The sequence below is a fragment of the Arachis hypogaea genome, chromosome 6 (genome assembly GCF_003086295.3).
Source record: "Arachis hypogaea cultivar Tifrunner chromosome 6, arahy.Tifrunner.gnm2.J5K5, whole genome shotgun sequence".
In the NCBI taxonomy this organism is placed as follows: Eukaryota; Viridiplantae; Streptophyta; class Magnoliopsida; order Fabales; family Fabaceae; genus Arachis; species Arachis hypogaea.
Window position 1 is genome coordinate 4,782,491 of NC_092041.1, and position 22,675 is coordinate 4,805,165.

A 22,675-nucleotide genomic window follows, 5' to 3' on the forward strand; every position below is an offset into this window, starting at 1 on the left:
ATTATGTGATAAACTAACACTTCTTTATAACATCTAGTGCTAAAATAAGTAGAAAACAAGAATCAAGAAGCACATGATTGCAACAAAAAAATAAAAACATAAAAATTTAACTAACTTATACTATTTTATTTGTCAGTAACTAAATTCTTATTATTTTCTTTAATATTTATTCTCCCTCAAGGTGATGATGGTTGATTTTGGAACAATTCTCAATTTAGATTGCAAATGATGAAAAGCAATAAGAGAGTGGAATTTGGTTAAGACATCTGCTTTTTATTCATTTTCAAGAATATGAACTACATGCAATAGCTGCTCTCTAATATTGTCTCTAATAAATTGGAACAACTCTCAATTTGGATTGCAAATGATGAAAAGCGGCAACAGAGTGAAATTTGACTAAGACATCTACTTTTTATTCATTTTTAGGAATATGAACTACATGCAATAGTTACTCTCTAATTTTTTCGCTGATAAATTGAATATTAATCTAAAAATATTTTGTTCTATCATACAAGACTGAATTTTGTATTAATAGAACCGTGTTCAAATTATCACAGAAGATAGTTAGTTGGTGATATTGCTAAAGAAACTCATAGTCCTGCCAACAAATTTTTAAATCATAAAATTTCAGTCTCACAATCAGCTAAGTTTCAAAATTCAGCTTTAGTAGACGATCTATTAATGGTGTTTTGCTTTCTGCAAGACCAAGAGAGAATATTAGTATCTAAGAACAGACAAAACTCTGACATATAGACCTCCTATCTTCAAAGTCTGAGGCCCAGACTGCATCAGAGAAACTATAGACACAAAAATTTTGGCATTTATGAAAAATCAAACCCAGGTCCTTGGTTTCTTGCAGATATCTAAGGATCCTTTAACTGCTTTTCAGTGGTCCAATATAGGAGCATGCATATACTAACTTACTTTGCATACGACATATGACAAATTGGGTCTAGTAATAGTTACAAAATGCAAACAACTAACAACATATCTATATAATTTTGGAACTTTAAAATCTTCAGATCCATTTCATATTAATTGCAAAGATGAAGCAATAAGGTATAAATTAATATAAGAAGTTATAAAAGCAGCTTATGGTCCGATCCAAAACGAAGGCTTAGGCTCATAAAACGAAATGTAAAAATAACTTAAAGAAAGTACCGATTACACGAGGTCGGAACTCAAAACGGAAAAAAAATGTATATAGAAGCCCCGAAAGGGCTGACCTATCGCTCTGATATCTTTCCAAAAAGGTTATCAAGATAACTTAATAGAAGCACTTAAAATTATAACGAAACAACAAAGCCACATTTTCATATAAACTACCACCTAACAAAGATGAAAGCAAAGTTTTTAAGTAAGAAGTTCAAACTACAAAGCTATTACAAAAAAAAAAAAAGATTCACAAAGGACCCAAAAGTTGGGCCATATACAGAAAAATTATAAAGGATGGAGCTCCTTGCCAGTAATAATGTTCTCGGGCCGAGCAGAAGAGGACGGGATCGAATCAGAGGGAGGAAGTTGTTCTTTAGGCGGGGATATGGTAGCCTCATAATCCGTTTGGACAAATCTCTGAGAAGCTCCCTCAGACTGAGGACCCGACGCCTTAAGGTCGGGCATAGGAGTACCCTCGTCCTCCTCGGGGGCAGGAACTATCTTACCGTCTACCACAATATTATCAGCTTACATGGGAGAGAGGTCAATCTTGGGAGCAAGAACTCGAAATTGAGCCTTTAGATTTTTCACTAGCTCGTCCATCCCCTTAGTAACACTATCCTCCAAATCCTTGTAATTGTCCCTTGCCTTAGAAAACTCGTCCACCAAGTCATGCATTTCGCCGAAAATCCTGGTGTAACTTTCCTCATCTTTCTTTTTTAAGCCCATAGCCATGGCCAAATCTGCCTCGGACTATTTAACCTTTTCCCGGACTTTGGACAGATCGGACACCAGAGTCTCCTTCTCAACCTCAACCTCTTTCTTTATCTTCCTCAAAAACACCACCTCAGCTTGCAAATTGGCGAGGGTGCTCTGAGTGGCACCTAAAGGGGTCTTCTTTAACTCTTTCAACAAGGCCACACAGATCCCAGTCGTTCGAACACTTCCTCGGGCCATGACCTGAAGATGAGACTCTATAATAACGTCATCTATACTTATAAGGCTCTGGGGAAGGATGTGCTTCTCACTCCAGGCTAAAGGATCAAAACCCTATTCGTAGATGCCCGAGCTCGATATCTTGCCTTTTTTGGAGGCTAGCTCAGGGTTTGAAGGGGGCGGAAGGGTTGCTTTGGGAGGATGAGGCACTTGTTTTTCCGACATGGGGCAGAAGAGATTAGTTGAGGACCCGGTTCATGCGTGTTCTTTAGCGAAGCAGAGGCACCTGAGTCCGGCACTGAAGGCAAGGCCACTCCACCGGTCTCTTGCAGTTGAAGATTATGAGTGACAGCACTCTTCCTCGCGGTCTGTAGTATTTTCATCGCAGCCGACTTAGGAGCCATCTTTTCTATACGACATTAAAAACCAAAGTCAGACATAAATATAAGGGAAACAACACTTTAAACGAAAATAGAAAGAAGACTACCTAGCTCGGATTGGAATTGTTTGGGATTTCCTAAAAATTTGTTGATATCCAAATAAAGAGCACGACCCCAACACTCTTAGAACAGGCCAACTATGCCCTCTTTGAGCTCGTCCAAATCATTCAAATTATATTTAACTATCACCAGTTTCTCTTCCTAGAATAAAGGAAACGGGGTTCATTGTTCTCGTCAAAGAAGAAAGGTCGGACATTCTCAATAGCTCAGATTTTGAAAAAATAATTCTTAAAATCGTGGAAAGACTCGTCAAAGATAGCAAAAACTTTTCTCCCCTGGACAGCCCAAAAAGAAACCCAGCCTTGTGTTTTGGAATTAGAACTAAAAGATTTAGTAAGAATAAAGAGATAGAAGAAGACATTCAGAGAAGGTCGGATATCAAGCTCTCGATACAAAAGTTGGTATATTTTTAGAAAACTCCAAGAATTAGGGTGCAGTTGGGCAGGATCGATATTTTCAAATCCAAAGAACATCAATTTTAAAATCAGAAAAAGAAAGGCTGGCATCTAACTTAGTAAAAAAGCAATCATAGGCGTAGAATAAGTGGCATTCCGACCTATCAAGTCGAAAAAAGCATACACTCTCCTCAGGATCAGCAACAATTATCTCATAATTTATCTCATTCTCTCGATTCAGACACAGCTTATGATGTCTACGGAATTTTTAGCATATTCTCTATCAATTACAAGGATGGGAGTAAGGACAGTTATATCTATCCAAGTCAGGTCGAACAAAACTTTGGTGGACATGTTGTGAATTACAGATCAAGACATAAAAGCTATACCTACAAATACAACAAGCAAATAAATTGTCACAAAAGAAGTTGGACACCAATCAAAGAAAATCGGGTTATCATCAACAATTTGAAAAGGTACAAATTTAAAAAAATTTTGCACACAAAATACCAAAACATACTTCCAAATACATAAATAGTATCACTTCCAAACATGTTAAAGTGACACCATTTTGGGGCAAACACAGCTACATCAAAATTCACAGCAGCAATTTCAAAGAAAACGTAAATCCTTCATCTCCAACAACATTTCAAACCATAAAAGCAAATACAGATACTACCCATAGCAATTGAAATAAAATAGAAAAAAATGGGGTAAAGAACCAATCTTGAAGGAACAAATACAAGGGGCACGCCGACACTGCAAAAACACAAACAATCCTCTTCGAAATGCAAACAAAATCCTATAAAATTTCGAGGTGAAAAAATTTTAGACTCGAAATGGATGCACGAAAGAAGTTCAAAGAGAGAAAAGAGAAGGGCGCAAAACGTATGAAAATGAAAAAAGGAGAAAGAAAGGAAAATGAGGTATTTATGATACCCTATGGGCAAAAGTACCATTTCATACCCCTAATGTGTGCGGATCCTAAGAAAACCACAAACATGACGCGTGCCAAAGGATGTAACATTTCAAATGTTTTGAAGGTTTTTGATGGCCTAGAGAAGGGGATTGAATCTATGGCCTTCTTTAAAACTTGATTAATAAAGCCTCAAACAAGAACTTATAACTTAGCTTCTGTTTGGTCTGCGTATTAGATTATATAAGAGACAATTTCATTTTGTCCCATGAATTGCGAAAAATAAAATTAGAGCATAGAAGAAGAAGCTGACACAGTCATGTATCCTAGTTCAGTTGCCTTGTGCAATGTAACCTACATCCAGTCTCTACCACAACATTAGTGGAATTTTCACTATCTTTCCAATTATTACATACATCAATCCCAAGAACTCAATATAATCATATCAGAGACACATCAAGTTTCAACATAAACTTGACTTGCCTATGTAACTACCTAGACTCAACACAATAAGTTCTTACCTAATTTAGCACGGGATACCTCTTAGGTACATGACACAAAACAAAAATACAATCAAAAGAAATCTGAAATCACTCTTAGCTTTTCTCTCCAAATTTTTCTCTCAACCTTTTCTCTCAATGGCTTTTTTCTCAATGCCTCTCCTCTTGCCTTTTACCACTGAATGAATACAAAGAAAGATACAACATTGAAACAGAAATATAACAGTAAACCATGAAGGAGAAGATGATTCATAGCCTTGACTCTATGTGCTGAACCCAACTTCTAAACTCATAACGTTGTTCTTCATCTTGGTAGAGTGCTCCCTTTAGTATAAGTGTAATATTTTCAAGACTTCAAACTCTGTTGTGAGGTTTTCACTCTTCTCTCCAATTTAGGTTCTTTCTCCTTTGTTTCCAAATGAATTGAATTTTTTTTGTATTGAGTTCTATTTCAACACCTAGTGCTTACTTCACAAAGTCAGCTTCTTAAATCTAAATCTAACTAAGATATTTCTTCTTCTTTCTTCCATCAGCCCTAAAAATCAGGGATTTAAAATCAGAGACAAATAATGCAGATTTTTTGAAAACAAATCCTCAATAGATTTGATAAATCTAAACTCTTAATCTTGTGTTTTGGCACCAAGGAGCAATATTATCCATTTATTTACAGCAAAGAAAAGCTGCCTCTATTTTTTCCATATTTTTCGAAATGGTAGTGAAAAGGGAAGAAGATATCATCAAACGATTTTTTTGTATGTAAATAGAAACAAATTATCTTTTTCTTCTGATTGTGTTTTGATTAGACAATTGCTTTTCTTTCTTCTGATTTGGTGCCTAGTGAGAGATAAAGCAACATTTTTTTCTTAGAGGTATGGTGATAGAATAAGAAAGTGAGTTCTCCTTTTTTCTCTGGGTATTACCCGAAGCAACATAGCAAGAAAAGTGAACCCTCTTTTCTGTTCTAAATTATTCCCTAATGAGCAACACTCCACAGTAGCAAGCTTTGTTTCCTTCAATTAAGGCCATGGGCTTCACAATGATCTTGGCTTTGTTTTGCTATCTAATGTGCAAGCTTAATGGACTTATTCAAATTTGGGCCTGTATCACTAATAAACACATCAAACTCAATTGGGCTATTAACCCAACTTCAACATGTTTGTCGTTATCAGCTATTTTCAAATTTTTTTAAAATATGTCGAGTGTTCGATCTCCTGAAAACAGTACACCCGACGTAGGCAACTGGAAGTACAAATGCTCGAGCCTGACTTCCTAAAAGTTTGGACTCACGTAGGGACACTGTTCATATCATGATCTAAAATGAGGTCAGGCCCAAAAAAAGAGTTAAAGCCCACCCGGAAAGATGGTCTCCTCTACTTCTACCCAACCTCCTGGAGGTCGAGTACGACAGGGTAGTCCAATCCTGCTTATTTAAAATAAGTAACTACCTCCCCTAAATATTTTCTACTATCTCTACCTCGTCTAGAAGGTAGATCTCAACAAACTCTCAAGATAAAAGAAATAGTTATTCACCAACAAAAGTGGAACTACTCCAAAAGGTGGTTATTTCTCTACTATAAATATACTAATACCCCTCAGGTATATTTAAATCCTAATATACTAAAAAATCTGCTTAAAACCTTTGTTAATTTAAGCATATGAGTCTCTTATAAGTACCACCCCCACCTCCTCATGCAGAACTTACACAGCAACACTTCAACAGTAGAACAAATCGAATGCTACTTCGAAAGGAGTTTAATTTGGACATCACGTCTAAACCCAAATTATCGTTTCAAGTCATTCCAGAACAACGGACATATAAGATTAACATGTAATTAAAATGCATTTAAGCGAGGACATCTTAATATCTTATACGTTGATTAAATTAAAAACAAATGAATGTACAACTTGTAGGCTTTATATTTCTAGCTACATTACCGTACGAAATAACAATACTATATCATCAGCTAGCTAGAATGAGTTGATTAAGAAATTAAACCTTGAATTTAGATTTGCTTAGTAGTGGTTGAAACATACGTACTTTTTGCTTGCTTTGAATTTTAAACAAAGATTGTCTCTTTACCGCTTCTAGGTCCTTTCCTAAGGGCAAGTAGTTAGTTTTGTTTGTGATTCTTCTATGGATGAGAATTTCAAAGATAGATAGGGTTCATTTAATTACGATTTAGTGGTCTCTCATCATGATTATTTTTATGATAATAATTGTTTCTTTGAATCTAAACAAAATTCCAAATTGCATAGGGGCTAAATAAAGAGAGACCTAGAGGTAGCTTTTCTGATACTCCTGTGCATTTTGTTTATCCTTGCATGTTTTTGGGTCCCATTATGAAGTTGACATTGAAACTACAATTTTTTTTTTGTTTTTTTTCACTTAGGAGTGAAACTTGAATCTAATACTTCTAGATGGGAATGAAAAAATTATGCTATTTAAGTTATAATTCGTTCACAAACTACAATTTTTACTTGTTTATTCATTAGTAAATAAAATAATTAAGATTAGAATATTCAACACACTTTGGTTTTTCTATGCGATTGTAAGAACTACTAAGCAGGGTGCGTGCATGCAAAAGGTTCTAAAAGTTTTGTAATTTTTTATTTAAGATTTTTTTTTCCCAAAACTTTAATCAAATTTCTTAGAGAATTATAAAGTTATATTGATTTCTTCAACTTACACAAATTTAAAACATAAAATGGAAAATTATAAATCATTTTACCATTAAATCCGCAACTAAATTGTACGTAAGCTATTATTCAAATTAAAATATAATTTTTGTACTGTTCAGTAATTTGAAAATAAAAAATAACGAATTTATTATTTTTCCAATACTTAAAAAAATTTTAAAATTCTTAATATTTATTAAAATTTTAAGAATTTCTTTAAGTTTTGAAGAGTAATGATATTGTCATTCATATTTTTTATAATGTCACTTTATAAATAATTTTTTGCATTATATATTTGTTTAAATTTGTAAAAAAATGATAATATATATAAACACTCATTCAAAAAAAGTTATCTACAAACAAAAGATAAGCCACCAAATTAGTTTGTATGTATTTAACTATTTATATATAAATATATTTATAACTTAATTTATTTTTAATATATATTTTATATTTTTACATATATTTTAATTTATAAAAGTGATTGATGATTTAGTAATTTATTTTTTATATATATAAAGATAATATTCTTTGATTGATTGAAAGGTTCCATTTTTTTTTTTAACATGGAAAGGTTCCATTTTAAGTTGGTCATACTTTTTTTTTGGTTAGATGATAAATGGTGAACACCTCCGGGTGATTTTTCACTTATATATATAATAACTGAAAAATCACAATAGGGTATATAGGGTATGTAGGAGTAGGAATGCGTTTTTTTTTTTTTTTTTGGGTCGGATGTTTCACTTTCCCGTTTTGTTTTGTTTTTTTATAAGAACCTTGTCTGTTTGTTTTTGGACCCGCAGACCCTTGTCTAATTAATTGTTGTAACTAACGATGGAGTTGAGCTCCAGCCCAAATAGGCTGTTTTTGTTTTGTTAGAACCTTGTATCCATGTCACAAAACCCTTGCATCCCGTTAGTTGTTGCATCAAGGATCACCCAACAACAATTATCATCATCATCTTACTAATATGTATTTTAAGGTGATATTTTAAAAATATTATAAAAAATATTTTATTAAGAATTATTGAAAAGGTTTTTTTTCATATTTTAAATACATTAAATACATCAAAAACTTTAAAAAATATTATTATTCTCTTAAAATGTGTCTTTAGAAACAAGATAATTAAATTCTAATAATAAAGAATTTTGAATAATGCTATACGGATAATTTTTTTTGTCAATTAATTAAGTTGGTCTAATACGAACAAAAATTATTCTCATCATTTTTATTCATTCATTTATTCACTTACTCATTTATTTATCTAAATTTTATTATTTAACTTGGTTAGACTAAAAAAAATTATACCTATAGTATTTCTCAAAAACTTTTCCATCGAGAATGACAACGGAATGAATTTTTTCATTCCATTAAAAATTAGCATTGATTATTAATGATGTTATTGAACACCTATCAATATGCCATTATGCTATGATCTAGTTTAAGGGTGTACATGGACCGGGCTATATTGGGTTTGGCTTAATTCAGATTCGATCTGAAATATAGACCGGACCTAATTTTTAGACTTTAATTCAATTCTAGACCCGATGAAATCTACACATCTTTGGACCGGGTGAAAACCAAGTGAAAATCGGATGAAAATCGAATATTTAGTATGTAAAAATCACCTAATCTCCAACCATTATTTCACAATTCACATAGTAAAATTCACTTAAAAAAATATAACAAGAACCAACCCTCTCTAAAATTAAAGCATAATCATAATTAATACTAATATTGTCTAATAGCACCAAATATTTAAATTAATACAAATAACACAATATTATGCATTACTCAAAAGTCTTATGCATTTTAAACACAAAACATTAACTTATAATCTTATAATAACTAATAACACAAAATATTAAAATTTATAATATTTAAATTCCACATAAGAATAGCCATCATTCATCACTAATAACACAAAATATTAATTGTGTATGATGACCGGGCCACCGGGCCGAGTTCGGGTGACCCGAACTATGGTGCGGACCCGACCCGAAATAATGACTGGGTCTATTTTTGAGACCTTTACCCGGTCCTAAACCTGATGAAATCACACTAAATTAGCTCCTAAAGTATTCGGGCCAGACCGAATCTTCGAGCCGGACCGGACCATGTACACCCCTAATATAGTTTCCATTATACTTTTGAATATTTTGGTTTCCTGGGTGAAAACATATTATTAACAAAGAGGAAAGTATCATTTTTGTCTCCAACATTTAGGATAAGTTTTATTTGTATTTTTAACGTTTAAATCATCCTATTTGTATCCCTAACGTTTATAAAAGTGATTCAATGTTATTCTGCTGTTAATTATACCAACAGATCAGATTATATTTTCAATTATTCTCACTTGGATGTATTCTATCATTCTCAATTAAGTCTCATTTGGATGTGTTCGATTTCAATATTATACCCATTATTTGAATTCAGGTTCAATTATGTTCCTAAAAAGGTGAATTATGTAAATGTTGCAGGGATTAATTTTAATTCTTTATGAGCTATTATCCAGAGTGGATCATTGGTTCTGTCCCAAACATTTGTGTTCTAATTATCAAGAAGAGATTTTTCAAAAATACAGGTAAAACTCATGGTGTATAATTGACGGCATGATGACATTGAATCACTTTTACAAACGTTAGGGATACAAATAGGACGATTTAAACGTTAAGGATTACAAATAGGACTTACCCAAAATATTGGGATAAAAACGATACTTTACTCTACTAATAAATATATCAAAGATTATGTGCATGTCTAAATTATCTTTTTATTAACCAAATCCACCTTTTAACTTGTTTGAATTGTGAGTTTTGGTGTTTGGGTATTTTTTTTTCTTTATAATTATCAACATTCAATCTCTTTAACGAATATGTGGTAGGAGTATCTATGAAAGAATTCAATGTTTAAGTTAGTATTGATTCAAGAGATATAAAAATTAAGGATTTTTTGGTGACTGAAGATAAAACAAAGAAAAACAAAAAAAAATAATAGAAAAAAAAAATAACAAATCAAGACAATTAAGCCTAAGTCAAAGGAGCAATATCCTTTTGCAACATAAGCTCTAATTCATCCCAAGACTCATTTTTTATTCCACCTGATGAATCCCATTAGAAACTGCAAATTTGACCAGATAATTCGCAATGCAATTGACATCCCTTCTGATCAAATGAACATCCATTTTCTACCTCCATCTCATAACATCTATAATTTTACATACCAAGTCATGGTTGGAGCTCTGACCAACAGTGTTCTTGTCATTAATCAGAGTAAAAGTCTCCATGTACGGTTTCACAAATAACATCCCTATACTTTGTGTCCCACGCTAAAATTAAATCCTTTCAAATTGCGAAAAGTTCGATGTGAAGAATAAGCCCTGAGGGCAAGGCACCCGCACACTCATGTATCCAAACCCCGAAGAATTTCTCAAAACACAACTAAAATCAGTAGGATCTCTAAACCTGCAACATCACAATTCACTTTTACCAAATGTTAAACGGGAAGAGACCACTTTAATACCAAGAAAGGAGGAGTAGAAGACTGCTGAAAAAAAGTAACTCTTAAAAAATTCATTATTCAAAAAGTGAGTAAGAGCTATCACCTTATCAATACTCTAATAATCACTCAAGTTAAAGACGCATTATTCCAAACTCTCTAAATCTACCAATATCCCACCAACAACAAGAATTCATGTACTTTCTTACCACAATGGATCCAAGGCAAGATATTATTACGAGTTAAGTTGAACTGCAATCGATGCCAATCCGAGCTTGCTCCAGGACCGTCCCGCAAGCAATAAAGAACAGTTTCTAGTTCTAGATGACAGTATGGACAGAGATAAGAACTAGACATACCTCGCTTGAAAAGAAAAACTGAAGTAGAAATGACATCATAGAGACAAAGCTAGAGGAGCATCTTGAATTTCTCAAGGACTTTTAATTTCTAGATCCAAAGCCAATCACCATAATCCTCCCAGCCATAGTGTCTTTTGCAATGCCAAACCTAGCCACCTCTCAATGAGTAAATCTTAGAAGAAGTATAAGTTGTCCAAAATAAACCCGAACAGTCCCCAAAATGAGTATCCGGGTTATAAGTAAGAATATTTTGTTTAACACCAGACAGGGACGGAGCTAGAAAAAATATTAGAGGGGGCTAAAAATATTTACACAATAAAATAGTATTAAAACAAATTTTTGAGGGGAGGCTAAACTGAAATTTACATATAATTTACATGTAAAAAATTAACTGCCCCCCTTTCGCAGTATGTAGCTCCGCCCCTGACACCAGGGGAATATGAGTATATAGATCCTCCAATTTTCAATTCCCATTGCGCTACACATCACCAATGCACAAATCCAAATATGAAATATGCACATGAAGCACCTTCTTTCCGACACTTGTCAAACCAAAAAGATTGCTCCAAAAAACCAGTATTCCACTTGAACCCATCATGTAACAAATTATAAGCCTTGCAAATACTCATCCATACCATAGAAGCATTCTTGCTAAGCATCAACGCCCTCAAACCATGTCGTTTGATATATTTATGATGAATAAGTTGCACCAAAAACTTCTGTGAGCACTGAAAAATCTACCAAATGAGCTTTTCTAATAAAGCTGCATTTGCACAAAAAGAGTCCGTTACTCGAAGTCCACCAAATTTCTTTGGTGTCACTACTGTTTTCCAACTTACCAGATTTGAGCTCCATTCCTCTACCTCCCCTTTTCACAAAAATAGTCACATTAATTTAGAAATATCATTGATAACACTAGTTGGAAAAAAATTTACTTGCATGTGATAAACAGGAATAGATGCTACCACAGAATTGATGAGACAAAGTCTTTTAGCTCTATTAAGCATTCTACCCTTCCAATTAGCAAGTTGTCTACGCACTTTATCAATGACATTATTAAAGGAGGATCTATTAACTTTAGCATAGTGCAGATTAACACCCAGGTATTTACTCAAATCTCGCATAAACCGAATCGAAAATACCAGTAAATAACTCCTTCCCTCTTCTACTAACATTCTTCGAACACAAGGCTTTAGATTTATCTAAATTAATCTTCATCCTAGAGACTTTGCAAAAAATATTGAGAGTATTCATAACAACATGTACCCGAGTCTTTGAAGTTTTACAAAACAATGATAAATCATCTACAAACATTAAATGAGAGATTCTAGGCACACCGTTAGATATTGAAATCGGATCCCAGAGCCCAGTATCGATCTAACTAGCAATAAAACCAGCCAAATGCTCCATACAAAGGACAAATAAATAAGGAAACATAGGATCACCTTGACGAATTTCTCTTTTAGGAGCAAAGCTCTCAAGTCTGTTTCCATTCCATAAAAGAGAAAGACAAGAATCCTACACATATGACACAATATGTCTAACAATAGCAGCTGGAAAGCCAAACTTAAGGAGAGTATGCTCCAAAAAATTTCAATCTATTTTGTCATAAGTTTTTCTAAGATCAATATTAAAAGCTAGCGTTCCTCTCCGAGATTTAGTATGCTTCATGAAGTAGAGGATCTCTTGAGCAATAATGATGTTATCTGGTGTTCTCCTTCCAGGAATAAAACCACATTGAAGTGGACCTACAATCTCAAAGTGGAAGGGCCAGAGCTAATTGACAAACACCTTAGTGATGATTTTGTACACCATTTTATAAAGACTAATAGGTCTAAAGTCTTTCATGTGAGAAGGAGTCTCAACCTTTGGAATAAGCATGATAAGCGTCTCCATAATATTCGAGTCCAAACAGCATCCTTGAAACGCATTCACCACAAGCTTCCAAATATCAATACAAACTATCTCCTAATAGTCTTTGAAGAAATAGGCTTGGAAACCATCCGGCCCTAGAGCCTTAAAAGAGTTCATACTAAAAACAGTAGTTTTAACCGCTGATATAGTGACAGGAGCTATAAGATTTTCACAAGCTTCTGCACTTAAACAAGGAAAAGGAACTTCCCTTGAACAGTTCAAGTTAACCTCCTCTGTGAAACAGAAAAGGTTTTGAAAGAAAAAAACAGCCTCATATTGTAGAGTTTCAGGATCAGTAACCCAAGAACCATCTGAGATAAATAGCTCATTAACTCTATTGGCTTTCCTCCTAACCAAGGTATATAAAGATGAAAAAAAATTGGTAATCTTGTTCCCAAATCTCACCCACTTCTCCCGAAATTTCTGGTACCAAAATAACTCTTCCTACAGAGAATACTATTATATTCGTCATTAAGATCTTTCTATCTATATCTCCATATCTTAAATGAAGAATGTCAACAACTTCTAAACTCTTCTGAATAGTGCTTATCTGACTCTAGACTCCTCTTCTTAGCAAAGATATTGCCAAAAACCTTGGAGTTAAAAGAGATATTTCCATTGTAACCCAACTAGGCTTGCTGAACAACATGTTTGAACGCGAGATGGATACTCCAAGCTGCTTAGAAACAAAAGGGCCTCTCTCCCCTAATTCAAGGGGCTTCACTACACCTAACCACAACTGGACAGTTATCTAAATGAAATATACACAAAATTTTTGCATAAACTTTTGGAAAAGAGAGAGCCAATCACCATTAATAACTACCCTGTCCAACTTCTTAGTAATATCTAAGTTGTTCTACATGTGAACCTCCTACCAATCATAGGAAGATCCAACATACCGTAGGTTTCTAGCACCGAAGCGAAAAAAGAAGCTCTGCCACTAGAAAATAGCCCGTCTTTCACCTCCTCTGTCCTTAGAACTTCATTAAAATCACCCAATGCCAACCATGGCGCATCATATTCCATGTCTTTAATTTCCAAAGTCCCTTCAGTTTGATCACAATGACCTTAGCAAGTCCCTCACCCACTCTGCTTATTCTCATGCAGATTGCCTCTTCCTTATTTTCCCACCTTCAAAACACCCTCTCCCATCACTCTTCTCTTTATTCCTTTTGTCGGCAAAGCTGGCACCCTTACCGTATTTCACCTTCACACTCTCTCCTCCACTCATTCGAATTATTTATTTATAATATTTGAAGAGAAAATCTATGTAGATACATACTATTCAGATTTAGACGTACCCGCTTTCAAAAGTCGATAATGGTATGAATTCCAAGTTTCAACAAACTCCATAATAACAGAGTGTTTTATTTAGATTCGTAGATTTTAACCATATGAATCATGGGTTTAATTTTCACATAATACGCAAATGTTGAGGAGGTGTTGCATTGGATCTTTAGCTAGGTTAACTCGTAGGAGGAGAATGATAGACTTTCAGTCGTTAATGATCTAATGAACTTGCAGTTGAGGTACTTGCCACTAAGACTCAAGTTAATCTTGATCCATAGAATATAAAGATTAATATTATATATGTAGACCTTAGACGTAAATTGAATTTTTTTTTTTTTTTAATTTATAGTTCCTAGTATAATCTGAGTAAATTTCATCAGGATTTAGGTTATGCCTTCTCTTCAATGTGGTATCTTTTTAGGTCCAATCTAAGAATAGTTGGGCCTATATAGGCATTTTCTAACAATAACAACTTTTTATTTTGACATTCAATTTTGGAAAGAATTCTTCATGAGTAATAAGATGACGTAGAAGAAACACTTTTGGTGCTTGGGGAAAGTTGAGCACAGAATGGAGAACATAAATTATTAGAAGGAGAAAGGAAAATGGATAGGGATATCATGTAACTAAATCTTCAACTTTAAATTAACTTATTTTCTTATACTAAACTTTATCTATACATTTCTTTTTTTATTTATTAAAGGACAGGGCCAAAGGTACAACAAAAAAAATATACTTAAAATTATTATTTACGTTTATTTTATATATATATATATATATATATATATATATATATATATCTTTCAAATAATATTAAGAATTTTATTTTTATATACTGTTAGTGTAAAAAGAATTTACACACACAACTAATCATGTATTAATGTATTATCATATTAGTAAAATTAATTAATTCTCAAATTTACTACTTATTAAACACATTAATATAATTGAATAACCGGATAAAACCTAGTTGCATATCAAAATTAAGTTCTAATAGTAATCTTTTATTTAAAAACTGAGTTACAAAAATAATATAAATAATGTTATAAGTTGTGTTCTTTTTACTAGCTAGTAATTATACATTTAAGCATATTTTAACTACCATCGTTCAAATAATATTTAATCTCTCTGAATCACATTGAAAATAAAATATTTAAACATAAATCATATTTATCCTAATCCAATTTTATTTAAACTAATTTTACAAACACATATTAACGAACGCTAATCTAGAGACATGCTAATTGCTATATCCTAGAATCATGTAAGGGAGTTTTCACATGTCCGATAATTAGTCAAATTTTCATTTATTCAAAGATAAAATAATTGAAATAAGGATGGTGTTGTCGTAAGTGCCAATTTCAATTGTGTTGAAATTATTGTTTCTGGAAGGAGATGCTGAATAAGACGTTAAATCTTGGACCTTTATACATACAATATATATCCATGCACCGGCATCATCATTCATATGGTTTAATTTTCATATCCAAATCAGACTATTAAAGGCTTGACTCTGACTACATAATAAATAAATTAAAATGGTAGATCATATTGATTATTAAAAATATTAAGAATCAATATTTCTAATAAAATAAAAATTAACTAATAGTTAGTTAAATACAAATTTATTCTATTATATAAAAATCAGTTTCTGCGCTTAATGATGGAGCTTATATGACATATTTTTAAAAGTGTTTTTCGATTTATTTTTTTAACTTATTAAATATAATTTACTACGATAAATTAATTATATCAACTAATTTATTTGATTAGATATTTAAATATCACATAATTTATTATAATTTATATTAATTTATTTTTTAATATTCTTGTAATCTTTTTTAATTTATTAAACCAAATTAATTATATTAATTATGTGTATTAAGTAATTGATTTGATTAATTTATTAGTTATTAAAAAATAAATCTATGAATAAAATAGACAATTGAGATATTTTTAATTAATAATCATATCAAATCAAGTCATATCTATTGAGTCAAATTTAAATCATGTGAATTAAGGATCAAACTAAAATAAAATAATTTCTTACTTATTCAAATTAAATGTAATAAATACAAATTAATTTTGTTAGATATTTTCTGATCTTTTATATATAGATAGCTAAACAAATTTATAAGGACATCTCTAATGTTTGATATTAATTTTATTTTATTTTAGGTTTCATAAGATGCCATATAAATATTTGTAGACTATATATTATAAGATTTGAAATTTAATATAAAATTTGTCACTCTAATGCTTGGTTTCATTTCAATTTAAATTTTAAATTATTTTTTATTATTTTAAAAAAATTTAACTAAATTGTGAAAATTTAACTAAAATAAAAACATAAAATTATAAAATTAATAATTATATATCTTGAGAGAAAAATTAAAATTTTATAAATAGTTAAAAAAATTACATTAAATTGATTTGAATTTATTTTTCTACCAAATTGATAAGATAATAAAAAATAAAGTAATAAAATACAGAGTACAAATAAGTATATCTAATTTATTTGAGTAAATTTTAATAGAGTCTTTGTTACAATGTTACAATAAAACAATGTTACAATATTACAATAATACCATTAGTGTTTATTTAATGGATGTGTATGAATTAGTGGTAATATTTCACCATTTTTTAAGTGATACCAATATCATTTTAAAAATGGTATTCAATGCAAGTTTTAATTTTAAATCAGTTCATTTACGGTTAAAATTGATACCTAAAATTGATCTCATTAGAGTTACTCTAAGAATCATTATGTTTATCATTCTTACTATTTTAACTCTTCTTTTTTTCTTTTTTTTATGTATAAATTTTTTTATGTAAAATGAGAAGGCATAGATGAATATTTCATTGATTATTTACCAATACTATAGCCTAGAAATAACTCAATTTAAGCGTTTTACTGTTGCTGATGGAAGTTAGATTTATAGTAATTAAGGTGATTAGTGTATTTTTTATAGTATTAGATAGAAGAACATTTGTTAAAATAAATATACCTATTGTAATAATTTTTTTTGTCAATTTATTACCTTTTACCTAATAAACAATATTATTTATGTTGAATATATTATTTTCATGAGAAGTCATACATAATTGATTGATAATTTTGTGTAAAAACACTTATGTGGTGACTAAATATCGTACTATTAACTCGTCGTTAAAGTTAATTCTTTTATGATTATCCCAGTGTATAACACTATAGGATAGAAATTTATTAGATTATATTTGTTTCTAACGAGGTGAGCGAGCTTTTAGACCTAATCACGGTTAGAGTTGAGAAAAGTAAAAAAAAAATATTAATAATATAAATACGGTTTATTTTTAATACCTAATAATAATAATATATAAATTAAAACTAATATTGTTTCATACAAAATAATAAAATATATATTATACTTGAATAACGAAAATTTTTCTTTGCAAATCACATTAAAACATCATTTTGATTTACTTACATATAATTTTTAAGTTTTTATTTGCTACTAACACTCTTCATGTTTTTAATTTTAAAATATTATTTTTCATAATAAATATATTATAAATTGATGTGTTAAATTATATTTAATTAATTATTTTATAATTATTATATTATGATTTTTTTGTTAATTTTTTCAATCATTCATAATGTGTGAGAGAGAGAAAAATTTATCTGCAAATAAAGAGATAGAGGAAAAAGACAGCGACATGTTCAGGAAAAAGGGATTCCAATAGTATACTCACATAAAATTGCAACGACGATCAAGTGATGCGTCTATGGAAGAAAAAAAGAACTTAACCGACTCATAATGAGAGAGAGAAATTTACCTAGAAAAAATAAAGGAGCTCAACAAGAGGAAGGCGGCAACGGGTTTAAGGAATTTACCTAGAGAAAAGGGGTTCAGCAAGAAGGTAGCGACGAACTTAGCAATAATGGTGATGGACTTAGCAACGACGACAATGAAAGTTGTGAAGGTAGACAATGATGAGCTCAACAGCGACGACGATGGGCTCAGTGGCGAGACGATAGGAGTTGTGACGGTAACGAGAGCTGTGAGGCTTTTTATGGAGAAGTCGGAGAGAAGACTCTGGAAGAAGATGACAGAATTTCTCTAACATGGTTATGAAGAATGGACTGAGACTATGAATCACTTAATATATGATGTGAGACAAATTCTAATCTCTAAAAAGTGTTTCTATGTATATATTCTGGAGCGGATACATCATAAACCCGACCCATCATGCCTCGCTCGAATACTCATCCCGAACGAAACTCACCCCACCTTGAGTCGGGTTATTACCTGCCCTGACCGGGTAGGGATGGGGGTTTGGTACTCGCGAGTTTCGGTACTCCTGTAAAATCTAATCATATATTAATACTCTATTTATTAATGATCAACCGTTAGCCACTAAATTACTATCCATATAAGATGAGATTCGAAGTCTTAATATTTACTTAAACGAATGAATGAGATGATCTCAACAAATTTAAATTAATTAAAATAAATACTAATTATTTTTAATATTAAAAATTCTTAAAATTTGATTTTAATTACAACTTTATAAAATATTTATAATAATAATTATTATATATATGATTTATTTATTTTTTAATAAATTTTTTTATATAATTTTATGTATTGTCTCCTAACATACACTAGTAAATATGTTAAAAGAGTATCCCTTAAAGGCTTATATAGCAATCAAATTTTACCTGTTTCTTTCTGACTATTTCGTCGTAGGTATATCTATGACTTTTGACCATATTTAAACCGTCGGATTGTTAAGTATGTAGTGCATCATGCACCTGTACTCATCGTGGAGCATATTATGCGATGCCTTGTTTATGATGCTCTAAACAATATTTTTAATGAATGATATTCAATTATTTAGCAAGCTATAAGAAATATACGAATTAATTAAAAATAAAAATAGTAAGTCTAATTTTGTGTGTGTGTGTCTAAATAGTTAGTGTAGTTACAATATAAACAGGCAGTTAGGACTGAATATTGAAATAACTAAAATCACGTGCTTCTAGAAGGGATTATAAATTCTGGCCACACTTCAATATTTAACACGAACGTTTTTCTATTAATTATATAGTATACTAATAACACAATTTTGTCCCCATCTAGTTGCCACAGCTATCAGTCTTATTAGTTATTAGTTATTACTACTGTCCAACTAGCTAGCGCAATTAGCACTTAACACGACAATTATTAGCCACACTAATTAATTATTTAGTTTACAATATATTTAAATCACGTACGCTTATGCCTTTGTTGACTTTAATTTACCCAACCTTGCTTGAAGATAGTAATGGAAAAGTAATAAATAATATGTTCTCCTTCTTTTTTTTCAATATTATATTATTAGACAGGAGTAATGTAATTCTAACGACTAAATGCATATTTTATCTCGGCGTGTTACAAAGAGAAAATAGTCCAATGTAAATATTTGAAGAATATCAATCTGAAAAAGAAAAAAAAAAGAAGATTGATGAACTCTTGCACAAGCAAATAAGAAAATCATAACATTGATGCATTGTTTTGTTGGTAGACTCGTTCAAATATTTAATACATAGTTTACGACATGAATTTCATTATTGCGCGCGTCCAAAATGTTTGAATTTCCTATTATAAACCCATAAAAGTCATTATATATATATATATATATATATATATATATATATATATATATATATATATATATATATAATCAAACAATTGTTAATAAGTTATAATATATAATTATACTATATTGAAGAGTATTTTAGTTAACTAGATTATGGAATAAATATTTTGATTTAAAAAAATATTTTATAAAAATTTAATTTTAATGTATTAATAATATAAATATTTTATACATGTAATTATATCTATTTTTTTAGATAATTATTTATGTGGTCAAATATAAAATTTTTTATTTTTATTAATATGAGATTGTGTAATTAAATGCAGAAATTATTTTATACTGAAAATGTATGAAAAATAAATTTTATTTTATAAATAGATTTTAAGTAAATGTAGATAAATCCTCCCGGGCTAAAAAAGAAAGTTAGGTATGTGAAGAGGATGATGATGTTAGCGGTAGCAGCGTAGGAAAAGAATTGGATAGATAGAGCGTTTGACTTTTGACAAGAATGGAGCAGAAGCTGAAAATTGAAAAACACGATTAAACAGTTAACATTACATATTCTCCGTTTTCTTCGGAAGCTTCATCCAAGCTGCACACTTTCTTTGACCATTCACCCTTTTAAAACCCCACTCATTCTTCGCACTCTCTCTTTCTATTCCCAAACACTGCATTCACCTCACCCTTCACAATGACGAAGGACAAAAACGACCAAACCACCTCCAATTTCTGCTTTCTTTTCATTTTCTTCTTCCTTCTCTCCGTTCCGTCAACGTTTGCGCAGAACCAAAATGCCGCTTCTGACAATAACAACAACTACAACACGCAGTTCAGCCCTTCGCTCGCGATAATCGTCGTCATTCTCGTTGCAGCACTCTTCCTCATGGGATTCTTCTCCATCTACATCCGCCACTGCGCCGATTCACCCTCCGGCACCGTCCTTCCAACCACGGGAGGCGGGAGGTCCAGAAGAGGGGCACGTGGTCTCGATCCTGCAGTCATCGAGACTTTCCCGATTCTGGAGTATTCGGAGGTCAAGATCCACAAGATTGGAAAAGAGGTTCTTGAATGTGCGGTGTGCCTGTGTGAATTCGAAGACACCGAAACGCTGCGTTTGATTCCCAAGTGTGACCATGTGTTCCATCCGGAGTGCATCGACGAGTGGCTAGCCTCCCACACAACCTGCCCCGTCTGCCGCGCCAACCTCGTCCCGCAACCCGGCGAGTCAGTCCATGCGGTTCCACTCGTGCCAACCACCGACGTCGAGGCGCAAAACGACGCCGTCGTTGACACCGCAGTGCCGGAGGTGCGTGTCAACGTGGCGGATGCTGAAGGAGGAGTCGCGGCGTCGTCGGAGCCGGAAGTGATTGCGATTCCGAAAAGCTTGACGCTGAATCGGAACAGGACGACGCGCGGTTCCAACCGGAGGAGGCAGTTCCCTCGGTCGCACTCGACCGGGCATTCTCTGGTCCAACCGGGAGAGAACACGGACCGGTTCACTTTGAGATTGCCTGTGGCCGTTAGAAGAGAGATAATAAACCGGGAGTTGCAACGGTCTAACAGCTTGTTGGTTTTGCCTAGGGACGGTAGTTCGAGACAGGGAAGTAGTAGGGGAAGGACTTTGAGGCGGTTGGACCGGAGTTTCAAATCCGACCGGTGGGTTTTGACGATGGCGCCACCGTTCTTGGTCAGAGGATCTTCGGTTAGGTCGCCGAAGGTGGTTGATAGCACCGGCGGGGCAGGGGCGTCGTCGTCTACAGCCCCTATTTTGCCGCCGTCGGCCGTTGACTCTGCTCGACCTCCGGTATGACCTGGTTACTAGTCAGCTAGCACGGCCTTTACAGCTCATTGTATTTATTAATTTTTTCTATCCCCTTTTAGGGCACGATTTTGTTTTTTCACTTCTTTTGTAAAAAGTGTATAATAAGGTAACAAGTGCAACATGTCTAGCTAGGCCAACTTCACCTTAATTAATTATTTCTTGAGTTTAGAATTCTATTATCACAAAAGCATATCCATAAATATGAGTTGCACGCATCGAATTATAATTTTTTGCAATTCAGATGGTAAAAAAAAGCAGGAAGAAACAATAAATTTGAAATTTTCCTTCTTAAATAATGTATATATAACATTAGTCTTTAATCATTTGTCCAGTAAACGGATATGATGGCTGCCAGCAAGAGAGAAAACGTGCATGGAAGCTAACTAACCTACTTTTGCAAGGTTGATTTCTTTGACTTGGCCGCTAGTGCGAGAAGCTGAAGCTCAGCCATATTGTGGTTTCCACTATTTAAAGTTATTTTTATATATTATGACCAAACAATAATAATTGGGAAATTAAAGGTAAACTAATAATTATTGTTCCGTGAAATAAAACTGAATTTTAAACAGCGAACATATTAGTTGAACGTCTGAGTCTAGTATTAGCCTTCATGCACATATTATTAGTACTTACATTATTGATCATAAATATAAATTCAAGGAGATCGATAGGGGCTTTGTGGTTTGATGTCGTTGCTCCTTCTAATGTTCACAATAATAGTCACTTTGTGTTTCTGCATATACTAAAAATAAATGTATGTTGTAGCAAAATAGTTATAATGACTAAATTTATTGATTTACGGCAAAACAAAAAAACGAAAGCAACAACATTCATCATGAACCAAAGATATACAGTAGCTAGTAAGAAACAATGTCATTTGTATATTCAAATTATATATATAAATATCATTAATCATATTATATGTATAAGATACATATAATAATACAAAATATACATTAAAAATAAATTAAATAACACATATCATGGTGATTGATTTAATAGCTAGCTTTTTGTATTTAATATAATTTTGCCAAACCATAGTCCACTATAATCTGGAGTGTTGTTGCGATACTTGATCTGAATCCAGTTAGT

General features: G+C 32.2%; 1 protein-coding gene across 1 annotated transcript; it reads left to right on the plus strand.

Annotated features, from left to right (window-relative positions):
- Positions 1-20,289: 20,289 nt before the first annotated feature.
- LOC112695500 (E3 ubiquitin-protein ligase ATL6) lies at positions 20,290-22,274 on the plus strand. Its single transcript, XM_025747853.3, has 2 exons — positions 20,290-21,565; positions 21,916-22,274. The coding sequence occupies exons 1-2, from the start codon at positions 20,453-20,455 to the stop codon at positions 21,916-21,918; spliced, it is 1,116 nt and encodes a 371-aa protein (XP_025603638.1). The 5' UTR covers positions 20,290-20,452; the 3' UTR covers positions 21,919-22,274.
- The last annotated feature ends 401 nt before the right edge of the window (positions 22,275-22,675 follow it).